The sequence below is a fragment of the Lepidochelys kempii genome, chromosome 8 (genome assembly GCF_965140265.1).
Source record: "Lepidochelys kempii isolate rLepKem1 chromosome 8, rLepKem1.hap2, whole genome shotgun sequence".
NCBI lineage: Eukaryota > Metazoa > Chordata > Testudines > Cheloniidae > Lepidochelys > Lepidochelys kempii.
This window is the reverse complement of record NC_133263.1, coordinates 101,000,770-101,014,299: the sequence shown is the minus strand read 5'-3', so window position 1 is coordinate 101,014,299 and position 13,530 is coordinate 101,000,770. Positions and strand designations below refer to the sequence as shown.

Genomic DNA, 13,530 nt, shown 5'->3' with positions numbered 1-13,530 from the left:
GCTGGGATGATTTAATTGGGGATTGGTCCTGCTTTGAGCAGGGGGTTGGACTAGATGACCTCCTGAGGTACCTTCCAACCCTGATATTCTATGATTCTATGATTTAGTATTTCTGTGCCTCAGCTCTCCATCTGCAAAATGGGGATAATAACACTTCCCTGCCCCACAAAGGTGATGTGAAGATACAACATTTTGTTGAAACTGAGGCATTCATATACTATTGCAATAGGGGCCAGATAAGTAGGTAAATAGACATTTATGTAATCCCTTCTGTGTTCAACCATGCATATTCCCTGGGGTTTTCCATCTGGCTTTTCTCAGGCAAACTTTGCCTTGCCAGCTTGTCCCTCCTGCCTCCACACAGACTCTAAAGGAGGTTTTTGAGGGAGTAAGAACTGTGGGATTTGGCCCATAATAAATGGAAGGTTGGCTCACTCCCTACACATACAGGATGCTCTCCTGGGTCCAAAGAAGTCAATTGCAAAACTCCCATTGCCTTCAGATGTTCAGGTGAAGGTTGTCTGTAGGGATGCATTAACAGGAAATCAATAAACAAATATATTTTAAAAGTTACCCTAAAGTTACCCAGAATGTGAGTATTTAAAGAAATTAACTCAGGTAATGGGCATGTATGTCTTGGAGAATGGGGTGTTTAAGCCCATGTTAAATCAGTCTTATAATGGGAGATTTGAAGAAGATGTAAAAGATTTCTATTCATTTATATAAAAAATATTTGTGCTGATGGATTTACGCAATTCAAACAACATGCAGTGGTGCCATCCCAAAGTGCCAAACATACGGTTTTAATTTACAGACGTTAACAGCTTCCATTTATATCACGTTATGATAATGAAATGACTTGCAACAGAAACTTTTTTCCAAGGACCTCATAGAAACATAGACGCTCTAAAGAGTGGAAATGCAAATGTTAAAGAACATGGTTAGAATAATTGAAATGACTGAAATGAACCTTTGATTTGCACGTACTCACATCTGAGCTTCTGGACCAGGTTCCGTTTGCAGAGGCATCAGCAATGGTGTTTATAACTTTGTAAGGATTCAAAATATTGTTAGATGTGATCCTCAATGAGCAGAGCAGGAGTAAGCAGCTGCAATACATACTTGAACACTAGAGGGAGCAGAGGACGGAAAGCCAAAGAAGAAGAAGAAGGCAGAACTGTATTTGTTGAGTTTGTGTAACCCCTTGATGAGTATGTGTTACGGGTCCTCCTCTGCGCCAAATCTGAGTCCCATTTACAGAGTTGTGTCTCTTTAGCTCAAGCTGTAGTACCTCATGCCTTTAGCTCTGGAGTCACTAATTTAATCCCCAGTGTGGTGGCCATCACGCTCGTAGAAAGAACCTTAGCTCTACCAGTTGCTCCCATCCTTTAATAAATGTCTTCTCACAATGTGATCCTTAGAAGGTTTGGAGGTTCAGGAAAGCCACCCGACATTTGGGATGGGGGTTACAAAAGCTTATCCATAACTCTTAGGTCTGAAAACCTAGCCTGGAAATAAATAGCACGGAGGACGGGCTCAAAAGTGAGATTTCTGATACTTCCTCCTTCTGGTTGCCTCTCTACTGTTGTATCAGCTTAGGCGCTATCGTGACTGGAGCCTGGAAGTACAAAGGCTCACAAAAATTAAAATAAAGAGGGTCCGCCAACTTCTTCAACTTCAGCAAAGTTTGTTGTAAACTTAAACCAAGGTGCAGGAGGTTTTATCTTACCTCAGTCGCATGGCCCATCCATCCCTACAGCTAATATACTGTATTTTCATTCATCCCTTTTGATTTCAGTCTTATGATGAGCTTGGCTTTTTTTCAAACGTTTTAGGCCAAGATTTTCAAAAGTAACTAATGATGCTGAATACCCTACTTGCCACATGTTCAAGGGGCCTGGTTTTCAGCAGATGGGGGCTGGCTCAAACGGAGGTCCCTTTAAAGTCTCTCGGGTTGGGAAGTCAGAAACTGAAGCACCCAAAATCACTGGTCACCTTTGAAATTCTTCTTAAATGGTGTGTGTGTGTGTGTAATCAATCCTCATGCTGTCAAATGGCATCTGTGTATGTATAATCAGTCCTTACACTGTAACACGGGGTTTGTGTGTATGTACAGTGTGTGTGAGACAGAAATCAGAAATGTCATGACAGCCCTGGTCAAAGCATGCAATAAAGCCAATAGACAGACAGGATAAATCCTACCTATTTATTAAATCTGGGCGTGGATTAACCAATATTTCTCCTTCACATGGCTCATTGTCTGTGGTTGTTAAAGAAAGCGAAGAGGTTAACGATGGAGGGATTGGAACCTGAAGTGCATTACAGGGGAAGCCTGTTCTGCCGTCTACAGCACAGTATATCACTCTGAAGTTCCCAGCCCTGCCTTGCCAAGAGCTCTGCTGCAGACCCCAGTCCCAGCGGGAGCACAAAGTGAATTAGTGCCCTTGCTTAAGATCATTTCAGTACAGGAACCACTGACCAGCCGGAATGATGTGGGTTGGCTTTATAATGTAGACTGCTATGCACCAGGGACTGAGGGAAGACGGTTAAAGATTTCACTGAGGGCTGGAGGTTGAACTGTACTTGAATTGAGGTTCTTAAGGTCTAAACACAACACTGTGTTTAGAGTCCTAACCTCCCTTGAAATCAGTGGAAGTTAGGAGCTGATGTACCTTTGTGGATCTGCGCCCATATCCCCAGTGTGGCATGCAGCTGGTGGGAGGGGTCATTTCCCCAGGTGCCTTTACTCCAGTGCGTGAAGCAGCGCTCTTTGCAAAATCCTGTCACCTGATCCCCATGCACTGTTGCACAGTCAGGCTCTGGGAAACAGGGCTCAGGGTTGTACAGCAGGACATGCCTGCCTCCCCGTTACACAGCAGAATTATACCATTTCTGCTCCCAAGGGGCCCTCTCCAGACACAGAGGATTTTTAATTATTTGTATTGCAGTAGCAGTCCCAGTCACAGAACAGGACCCTAACGCACTAGGCACTGCACAAACAGAATGAAAAGCCGGTCCCTGCCCCAATGAGCATGCTTCCCAAATAAGAGGGTGGATACATTTCCCCCCTTCCTGGATGTGCAGTTTTAAAAACAAGAGTTGCCTCCTGCAACAGTCGGTGGCATCGCTGGCCTCCAGAATAGATCAGGGATTGCAGTGCAATTCCAAGTGTTACAGAGGAAAGTGGACTGTGGAATCGTCAGAAAAAGCCTTTCAGTTCCCATTCAACAGAGCGACGCGCCGTCTAACAAGGTGGCCTGTCTCTGCAGAGCACACTGTGTTTCCATGGCACGCCACTGTGCCTCTAACATATCACCCAGTGCTGATGGATCAGTCTGATGCATTTCAGTACTCAACTGCACAAATGGGAGACCGTTCTGTCTGGCTACAGCAAAGTCTCCCTTGATCGAGAGCACTATTTCAGAGGGATGCTGATGAGTTATTTTAGGCCAGAGATTTGCCAATGGGGCTAAGCACAAGAGAATGTGAGGCTCATTATGTTCCCCTTCCCAATCTGACACCAGAGAAAGAGTCTGTAGCTTAACCTCTCTGCAGCTGCTAGCCCTGAAGAAGAAGCCATAGCTTCTTCATGCCATGCTGTGTGACATGTTAGGGCCACTGGCTCTGCATAATGGTGCCTCCAGTCACTCTTCTGGTCTCCTTTTCCCCATGCTGGCTTGGGGCAGCCAAACTTCATGGCACACAGAAGATATAACTGGCTCCTCCCCCCGCCATCTATCTAGGCACTTCTACACCAATCAGAACCTTGTGCATCCTAAGCACAAGGATCAGCGCACCATTGTACTGGGTGCTATGAAAACACATGCAGAACCAATCCCTGCCCTGAAGTGTTGGCAAACTGAGACCCTGATCCTACCAATGGATCCACTAATCAAGACCCCTCAGATATGAAGGGATCCACCCCAGCAAATGTGACTGCAGGACAGGGGCTTATGGATGAGAAACTGGATATGAGTAAACAGTGTGCCCTTGTTGCCAAGAAGGCCAGTGGCATATTGAGCTGCATTAGTAGGAGCATTGCCAGCAGATCGAGGGAAGTGATTATTCCCCTCTATTCGGCACTGGTGAGGCCACACCTGGAGTATTGCATCCAGTTTTGGTCCCCCCTACTACAGAAGGGATGTGGACAAATTGGAGAGAGTCCAGCGGAGGGCAACAAAAATGATTAGGGGGCTGGGGCACATGACTTACGAGGAGAGGCTTAGAGAACTGGGGTTATTTAGTCTGCAGAAGAGAAAAGTGAGGGGGGATTTGATAGCAGTCTTCAACTACTTGAAAGGGGGTTCGAAAGAGGATGGAGCTCGGCTGTTCTCAGTGGTGGCAGATGACAGAACAAGGAGCAATGGTCTCAAGTTGCAGTGGGGGAGGTCTAGGTTGGATATTTGAAAACACTATTTCACTAGGAGGCTGGTGAAGCACTGGAATGGGTTCCCTAGGGAGGCGGTGGAATCTCCATCCTTAGAGGTTTTAAGGCCAGGCTTGACAAAGCCTTGGCTGGGATGATTTAGTTGGGGTTGGTCCTGCTTTGAGCAGGGGTTTGGACTAGATGACCTCCTCTTCCAACCCTAATATTCTATTCTAACCCAAGCGATATGTGAAGGTTTGTGGGGGTTAGTAAAGTGGTACAACCAAGTATATACAATTAGTTATATACATCTGCAATTGAATAGCAATACTGCAGATTAATTGCCAATTGCTCCACAAGCTGTCTTTAACTGGCTGACTTTTTCTTTTATAGGCATGATGCCAGAGCTGGACGCAAAAGAAAGATCTCAAGGAGGAAAACAGCATGGCCCTAGAGATCCGTATGAAAAGTAAATTTGATTTTATAAATCTTTCAGGTTTTGATAACTTGGGGTATAACTATTTGTAGCAAACTATTGATTTCTTTTTCAATACATATGTTTATCTTAAACAGTTGCCCAGCACAGGTTTTAAAGTGACTCCATCTCGAGAGCTCTTTTCAGAATACAGACAATACAGAATAATTTTAATTTTTCTTTGTTCCTTATCATTATAAATTTTATAGTGCTGGCTGGGAAATTACACCCCCCCCACACACACAGACACACACACTTGAGAAATTCAGGTTTTCTTCAAAAAATAAAACAGACTAAAACATTTATTTTGGGGGGAAGAACCTTTGGCAAAGATAGACCAAAAAATCTTCTGGTATTCAGCCACCAATATCTGAAATATTTAGGGCTTTTGTCTTTATTGTTGTTGAAAAAAAAATTGAGAGAGAAAAATAGTTTGTCAAAATCCCAGTTTCCCAACAACCCTACTCCCCCCCAAAAAAGTAAAAAGGTTTTTCATCAATAAAATTTTGTCCGGTTCTAAAATTTTTAACTTTCATCTGTTTTTTTTTAAACTGGGCCAGGTCCTCAGTTGGTGTAAACTGGCATCGCTCCACTGAAATCAGAGCTACAGCAATTTGTACCATCTGAAGAGTATGGTCCTTGTAGATGCAAAAATATTTAATCATTTTTAAAAAGGCAGGGGAGGAATGCGGGTGTACAAAAATATTGCCCTGTCTGTATATTAATATTTCATGTGGTTCTGCTATTCAGAGCCCAGCGTAAAGAGTGCAGATAGATGTCACCAGCCAAACATGATGGACCACCCATAGTCCTTTTATTAAACAGCACTTGTACTCTCTGTAATCCTATCAATAGCGTAATCAGAGCTGCCATGTCCCAGAGTTTGATGGAACAGCAGGACCTGGGAAATGAAGACTGACTTTGTTAACAAAGTCATTTCTCCCACTTCATTCTGACTCTCCTTGGTGGGAAATAGGAAAACAATGTTTATTTGTGGAAAGAGCAAGGCGGAAGAGAAATAAAAGGAAGAGAATAGCTAAGTGTGATGTTTAATCTGACACTATCTGGAGCTCCTTTCTTCGAGGCTGTCTCTGAGCCAATCAATTACAGTTTGATATTACATCTCTCATTTAATTTATCCCACCATATCTTACAGTGATACAATCTAGATAATAATCAGATTCAGGACTAAGTAGGAAAACCTAGACATCTTGAGAATAATGAACACAGCCTTCGTTCAATCAGTGTTATTTCCCATGTATGGATAGGTTTAAAATCATCAGGACAACACTGGGTGTTTAGCAAGGCTACTTTGCAAACAGGAAGCATAGTAATGAAAGGCTTTGCCACCAACTGAATGTGGATTAACTGTGTGGACAAAGAACTAGTGATGGGAGATGAAAGAGAGTGAAGTGGATAATATATAGGAACGAATTAGAGGGAGGGGAGTAAATACCTTCTTGGCAGTCATGCTGGGTTCCATGTCTACAAACAGGACTGAACAGCGAATTTGCAAATCTTCCTTTGGAATCAGGGGTGCTCAGATACAGGGGTGAAATCCTGGCTCTGTTGAAGTCAATGACAACAGTCCCATTTGTTTTAATGGACACCTGATTTCACCCAGGTCCCCTAACAGAGTTAGGAGCCGGCTGCAAAGTTCAGATCCAAATCTGGAGGTGAAGTTCCCCAAATTTCAGTGTGATCAGGTGTGGGGTCGGCCCACATCTACCCAAAATCAAACAGGTACTTTCGCTTCCTGGAAAGCCCTTGTTATAACTATATTGGAGCTTTTAGATAGTGGGGTCCCAAGAGCACTGGGAGATATTGCTCCTTCTAGAGCTCCAGGAAGCATTATCCTCTCTCTCACTCCATGGACCATTTGTGGGCAAATCACTTCTGCTCCCATTGGCATTCATGTGGCTGCCTTTCCTCCTCCCTTCCCACAGAACATCCTAATTTGGGACTAGGAGCCTAAAAACTAGAGATGGGCCTGAACTGGCACTGCAGATTCCACGCAACTCCACAAGACACGGGTGAGTTCAAAATATGGATGTGAAGCAGGACCTGAGCTTGGAGATTCAGGGCAGTGTCTGTTAAGAACTCAGGCCCAGATCCTCAAAGGGATTTAGGCACCAAACCTTTGAGCTATTTCCCATAAACTTCACTCTTCATCAAAGCTACTAAGATGGATCCATATTGTTCTGATCTGTTCTGAATCAGAATCCAAACTTTCCCAATGCTGGAATATGAGGTTCTGACCCACCTTTACTTATCACACGTGGATTTAGAAACCTTCACTACCAAGTGATGCACTGTGTTGTTTGCTAGTGCTGGTACTTACTAATATCCAGGGCCCGACCCTGCATTTCTTGGGTAACCAAAACTCTCACTGAAGTCACTAGGAGTTGTGGGTGCTTGTAAACACTAGATTGGGTCCCTCTCAATCTCAAGAACACTTAGAAAGCAATTAAAATCAATGGTAAAGCTGCCATATATCAGCCACATGGTCTCCATATATCAGCAGGGAATACTGTACAGAAGTTCCATGCAGAATGGAGGCTCAGACTACAAATGTTATATTGCCAAGGCATCCGATGAAGTGAGTTGTAGCTCATGAAAGCTTATGCTCAAATAAAGCTTAGTCTCTAAGGTGCCACAAGTCCTCCTTTTCTTAATGGGAAAATGATAGACCACGTTCTCAAAGAAGAAGTGAGTTACATTGTACACCTTAATTTTCTCATCTGATAAAACAATTCACAAATTGAAAGAACTCTGGGCATGGAATATTCCTGGTTAACAATGCAAAATCCTCCCGTTTCTTTAAGAAACAATCAAAAACCAAGTACAACAGGGTGATCACTTCTTGATTTTCCCCTCCTCATGGTATCAGATTAACAGATTTGGTGTACAAAGTCCTAAACAAAATTTTCAGTAACACAAAGCTGCCTTTCATATGGGGGGATGGCAGCGGGGGGGTAGGGGGATGTCGTCAGGGAGGAAGCAAATGACTATTTTTTAAAACTTACTAAGGGAAACATGCTGGATTTTTCCCTGGAAAACAAAAGCATAGAGATGTTTAAATGAGGCACAATCACAAGACTTGATTTCCAAATATTCTTATATATTATATGCAATATTAGAGTAATGCTGAAAGCAGGTAAGAAGTGCTGATGCCCTTAGCAGATATGGGAGTGTAATTTAGCGGAGATGTTCTCAAACCACACACACACAGAGTGGAATATAAGAACTGGTCAATTTCTGATTTCCATTTTTAGTACGTTTAATTATGTGTGTCTTACAGAAGGTTCCAAGATTTAGAATTAAGAGGAGAAACCTAGTTATAGGAACCCGCTCCTCTCAATTAGCACAGTAATACCCCAAGCAGTGAGACTGCTAGACAGAGTGATAACATTACAAATTACTACCGCCAAACAATTTGCCAAGTGCCAGAATGTATTCACCTTAAAGGAAGCAAGTAAAGAGCTATCTGGTTTGTTTTACTTAATTTTGTCTCATGTTGTTTTGACAGCCACCTTTCCAGAAGTGGCGTCAAGCTAAGAAAAATAATATTTTTAAAGTTACTCTTGAACGGTGACCTGTTTTCATAGTAACGTCACCAATCCATAATAATCAAAACCTAACATTTTGTTAATAAAAATCAGAATTTTCCACAAAATTCCCCTTTACTGTCTATAAAACAACTCCTTTACTAAATAGGTAATAGTCCTGATTTCTTTTTTTTTTTAAAGGAAGGGGGATTCTATGTACACATTAAAAACTAATGACCAAAAGGAAAATAAGTTGATTTCTCATCCCCTGAGTACTATGGTAAGAACATTTCTTTGCAATTCTCTTTCCCGCACACACACAAAAATGTGTAATATGATTCACATTTAAAAGGCTTCCAAGTGTAGGTTTTTAACTAAGGTCTTTCATGTGTTTTATTTTAAGTACCATTTGACTTACTACAGCCAACTAGGATTGGATCAATATTGGGAGGATACCGTGGTTAATTATTTAGACTTTGGTTTTAAAGAAATATGTGGTCAACAAAAAAGAAAAGGCAGTTAACTCTTTGAGGGAAAGGGAGAAGCAAATTCCTTGTCAAAAAACACAGATGTCTGTAGTTTTAGAAATAAGAATTTTTTAACAACTCAAACTATACTTTCCATGCTCTCAGACCCCACGCTCTCAGAGATTTGCTGTGGGGACTCTATATACTCTGTGTACACGCTTACAACTAGGAACATTAAAGAAATTTATTTTTGCTAAAAGAAAAAAAAAAGTGATTTTCCCCTGTAAAGCAAAACCCCCATTAGATCTCTGGAAAATGCATCACTTGGTGGCAATTTCTCCACTTAAAGGGTCACTGAGGATTTTTTTGTTCAAATAAGGACAGCAGGGTAGGACAGGAAATAGTTGCACTAACAGTAATGACAGAAGCCGGTTAAAAAAATGATGCATTGTAATTGTAAGTTATGGTCTGCTCTGGAATATTTCCCCCTCCCACTCTTTTTGCTCATTTTCAGAATTTCCAGTATGTCTAATTTGACAGTTTCACAAAACAACGTCAAGAGCTGTGAATGTATTACTGCTAGTCCACTAAAATGAAATAGATCCTGGCTTGAAATCTGGTTTAGAAAGCTGAATCTACGCACAGAAAGAGACATTCTGGATTCAAGCTGCACCAACACTTGCTCCTTAATCTGTCCTTCACTTTCCAAGCTTTACCTCCTCTTCACAGCCCACCCCCGCCCCCTTGCAAATTCAAGAAATGAAAATTCAACTTATCTCAATACACAACAGCTTATATGAAAGTCCATTTCTTTAGACATGGAATAATAAAGTAAGAACACCCAAGCAGTTTGCGTAACATTAAACACACTGAAAATGGCATTAAAACTCCCCTCATGCAGTTAGTCCACGTTTTTACTTCTGAGTTGCAGGGAATGAGAGGATGGTGTTAAAAACTTTTTACCAAGTTGCTGGAGAAATTACATACTAGGTTTGACACATTCCCTTGCAAATTACAAACTTGTAGACACCACATCTCGGTGCCTCTGGCTCCCTAATATCACATGCAGTAGAAAGCGAGAGTGTATGTGTGTGCACATTTGTGTTGTGGTGGCTATCCCGTGCACACACAGAGGGAAAGAGTCACCTCTGCAGATACACAGCACCATCAGTGTTATGCCACTTGAGCGCTGCGTTGGGTTGCTGAGGGTCTGCTCTAAAGGCCATCACAGCCTCAATGGGCTTTGGCTCATGCTTTGTCTTCCTGAGCTCCCTTACCCTGGCGCTGGTCAGTTTCCCTTCCTCCCCCACCCCCTCGCTGGGATGGGCAGAGAAGCCCAGGGGCCCAAGCCCGCCTTACCTGGGAGAAGTTGAGCCCATTCAGTGGGTGGCACTGCTCTTCCACCCTCTCCACAGCTCCTGTCCTCTTCTTCGTCCGCTCAGCCTCCTGGGCCAGGTAGAGGTCTAGTACCGGCACCCCTCGGGAGCGGATGTCCGTCTCAGTCAGGGAGTTGACCATCAGCATCACCCAGACGGGCCTCTTGCGCTCCCAGTTGCCAGCAATGGCGTTGAAGAGGTAGTCGGCATACAGCCCCTTGCCCCGCTGGTCTGGGGTCATCCAGTGCGGCAGCATCAGCTTGACGTACTCCAGGTGCCGCTTGAGGCGGCGGTAGAGTTCCCGGGGCAGCACGTCCTGCAGGTTCTCGCCGTGGGGCAGCAGCTGGCAGCTGGCCAGGCCTGAGATGGTGTAGGGATCAGTGAGGTCCAGTTCGAAGTAAACGCTGGAGCTGGCCTGGAACGCTGCCTTGGAGTTCTCAGGGATGAAGTCCCACACCCGCGTATAGGGCACGTGGATGGTACCAAACAGGTAGGCCGGGGGGTCCCGGCGAATGGTCCACAAGAAGGAGTTTAGCTCTCCCTGCTGGGGATGGGGGAGAGACAGTCAGAGAGCCAGCCCGTTTTGGGGACGAGGCTCAGGGCCAGCAAAACAACAGGACAGCATGTGAGAGAGAGAGAGAGAGAATTTTATATACAGCAACTCTGCTGCACCCACTATACCTACAACGCACCCTGTGCCTCAGTAGAGATGTCTGTGAGGTATACGCCGAAACGGTCTATCTCCATAAATCCATACGCAACACAAATAAACCACACATAAACTGTCTCCGTATGTATGGGCACACAAACACACACTCCAGGCATATGCACACTGAGCCGCTATAATACACAGGGCCAGATAAAATACAGTCCCTGTGCGTGTACCTACGTGAATAAGAAATCTTGTCATGTGCATTGTTCCTTGGTATAACTCAACTCTAGTCTGTGATTGACTGTAGTGTGTGTGCCGTGCACACCCAAAACATTGGTTCTGTCTCCATGTGAGTGATGAACTGTGGGTTGTGTAACTAATGTGGTTCTGGGCGAATTAATAACTTGTTGGCTAGTTACGAATAAGCAAGTGCCCTGATTTGAAAAATACAGTTCAAGTTCAAAGTGGCCCTGAAAGTTGAATCCAGCCTTAAAATTAGTAAGTGAACACTCCCCGCATCCAATAAAAGAAGGTTTCAGAGTAGCAGCCTGTTAGTCTGTATCCGCCAAAAGAACAGGAGGACTTGTGGCGCTTTAGAGACTGACCAATTTATTAGAGCAGAAGCTTTCGTGGGCTGCAGCCCACTTCATCGGATGCATAGAATGGAACATATAGTAAGAAGATAGATAGATACATACAGAGAAGGTGGAAAGAAGGCTAACGCTATTAGAGTCCATCCTATGTTGGCTCTAACAACGCTTATCCAATTAGCAAACCCAGCTTGTTGGATTTCCGCTTTAAAATCTAACTGGCACCTTGGCAAATTCATAAAAGTGGATCCCTTTTCAGTAACTGGACTTAGCTATGTTTCTATAGCTATATATACACCCCCTGCACAATTAGCATGTAACCACACAGATAAAGGTGGTGATGGCTAGACCCACATACAGGTACAGCTCGATGAAAAATATATACAGTATCTATATGTGCCCCTATATACACACAGTGCTCAGGGGAGGCAGTGTGTAGATATGGAAAGACATGTGCAGAAACTGTATTTAATGTGCCTGGGTCTACACCCAGGTATAAACTCTCCCCACGGGACGTGCATGCTCCCACACAGCGGGGTACGCTCGGAGCCATGAGCCCATACACGCAGCCCTGCCTTTCTAGAGGCACTGCCCGGTGCGTGTGGGGAGGCAGCCGGATGAGCTCTCTGCACAGGAGCGCTGGACGTGTGGATCCAGCCAGGCAGGCAGAGGGAAAGTGACCCCCTTGGGCTGGCGGGATCAGACCCACCCCATAGCTTTGCCCTGGAGCAGCCGCAGTCCAGCCCCATCTCCCTGCAGGGCTCCTCGGGGAGAAAGCGCCTGGCAGCTGGCATGCCCTGGGCAAACTGGGCACCCCCCCTGTCCCCCTTGAGCCAAGCCCCGCAGCCGCCCCCTGGTCCATCAGAGGAGAGGGAGGCAAACAGGGCTGGGATGGGAATGTCTCCATGCCCTGGCAGGGGGAACTGATTGGGGCGGGGAGGGTAGAAAGCAGCAATTAACCCCTTACCCTCCCTCCCCCCGCCGGCACCTGGAGGAGAATGGCAGGCAGAGGGCCAGTCCCCGCCACGGCGGGTCGTCTGGTCGTTCCTGGGGCTTGGGCGTGAAGCCGGAGCGCAGGGCGCGGGCTGGGGCGAGGGGAAGCCGCTCACCGATCGGGGCAGCTCACATGGCCCGGGCTCCGTCTGCTTCCTCCTGGATGTCGCGCCTGGCAGGATCCCCCCGAAGATGAAGTAGAGCAGCGCCAGGGTGGGTTGCATCCTGCCTCTCCCCAGCGGAGCCTTCCCTGGTGGCTCTTCGGGGTCTCAAGCGTCCTCCCCGCCCCCGGCCCCGTCCTTGCCCCGGTCTGGTTATTCAGACAAACTTCGCCCGTCCCGTCCGCAGGCGACAAGTGCAGAGCAGGAGCCGGCGCCCGGAGCCCCCCTCTCTGCTCAGGGCCTGTCAGAGGGGGAAAGGCTGCTCCGAGGATGCGCCCGGCTCTGCGGCGGAGCCCCAGCCTCCGCCATGCTCTGTTTGCAGACCGCAGGAGCCACTTCTGAGCTGGCCGGAGCAGTTTTTCGGCGCTGGGGAAAGGAGGTGGGAGAGCAAAAGGAGCTTTCCAGGAGGGGGGCTTGGAGCCTCGCTGGTGAGGATGGAGCTGGGGACGGCTATTTGAACAGGCACAGGAAGGCGGGTACTGATCTGCATGTCAATATCACAGACACACACACACACGCAGCGAGGAGGCAAAAACTTACAGCAACTTCCAACTTTCCCAAACTTTTTTTTTTTTTTTTTTTTGGTGCCCCGCAGGGAGGCGCTGACGCCACTAGAGGGCGCCTGTTTCTCAATCATCTCACCAGCCGGCGCTGAAGGCTCAGTCCATAGGCAGCTTTACCCTGCCGGCAAAGGGACCGGTTTGATCAGCCCGCTGGTTTCCTAGGTTCAGTGCCTCAGTTGTCCCGATTTCCACCTGCAGCTGGACGGGGCGGGAATGGGGGTTAAACTCTCTGAACGTGCAGCTCCAAGATACCCCCTCAATTAGCGGTTCCTTTTGAAAGGTGAGTTTCTTCTTAAATCATTGCCAAACTTTCCAGGGCCTCTCCTCATTGCTATAGAA

At 45.8% G+C, this 13,530-nt stretch overlaps 1 protein-coding gene across 2 annotated transcripts in view; it reads right to left on the bottom strand.

Moving 5' to 3' along the window:
- Positions 1 to 13,099, bottom strand: part of TRABD2B (TraB domain containing 2B) — a 411,723-nt gene extending 398,624 nt beyond the window's left edge. For both annotated transcript variants that reach the window (XR_012160561.1, XM_073358274.1), the window contains exons 1-2: positions 12,584 to 13,099; positions 10,216 to 10,776 (exon numbers count right to left, since the gene is read on the bottom strand). Coding sequence is in view for 1 of the 2 variants with exons in the window: in XM_073358274.1 (XP_073214375.1) it covers positions 10,216 to 10,776; positions 12,584 to 12,691 (669 nt within the window). In the remaining variant the exon portion in view is untranslated. The remainder of the gene's footprint in view (positions 1 to 10,215; positions 10,777 to 12,583) is intronic.
- Between the last annotated feature and the right edge of the window lie 431 nt (positions 13,100 to 13,530).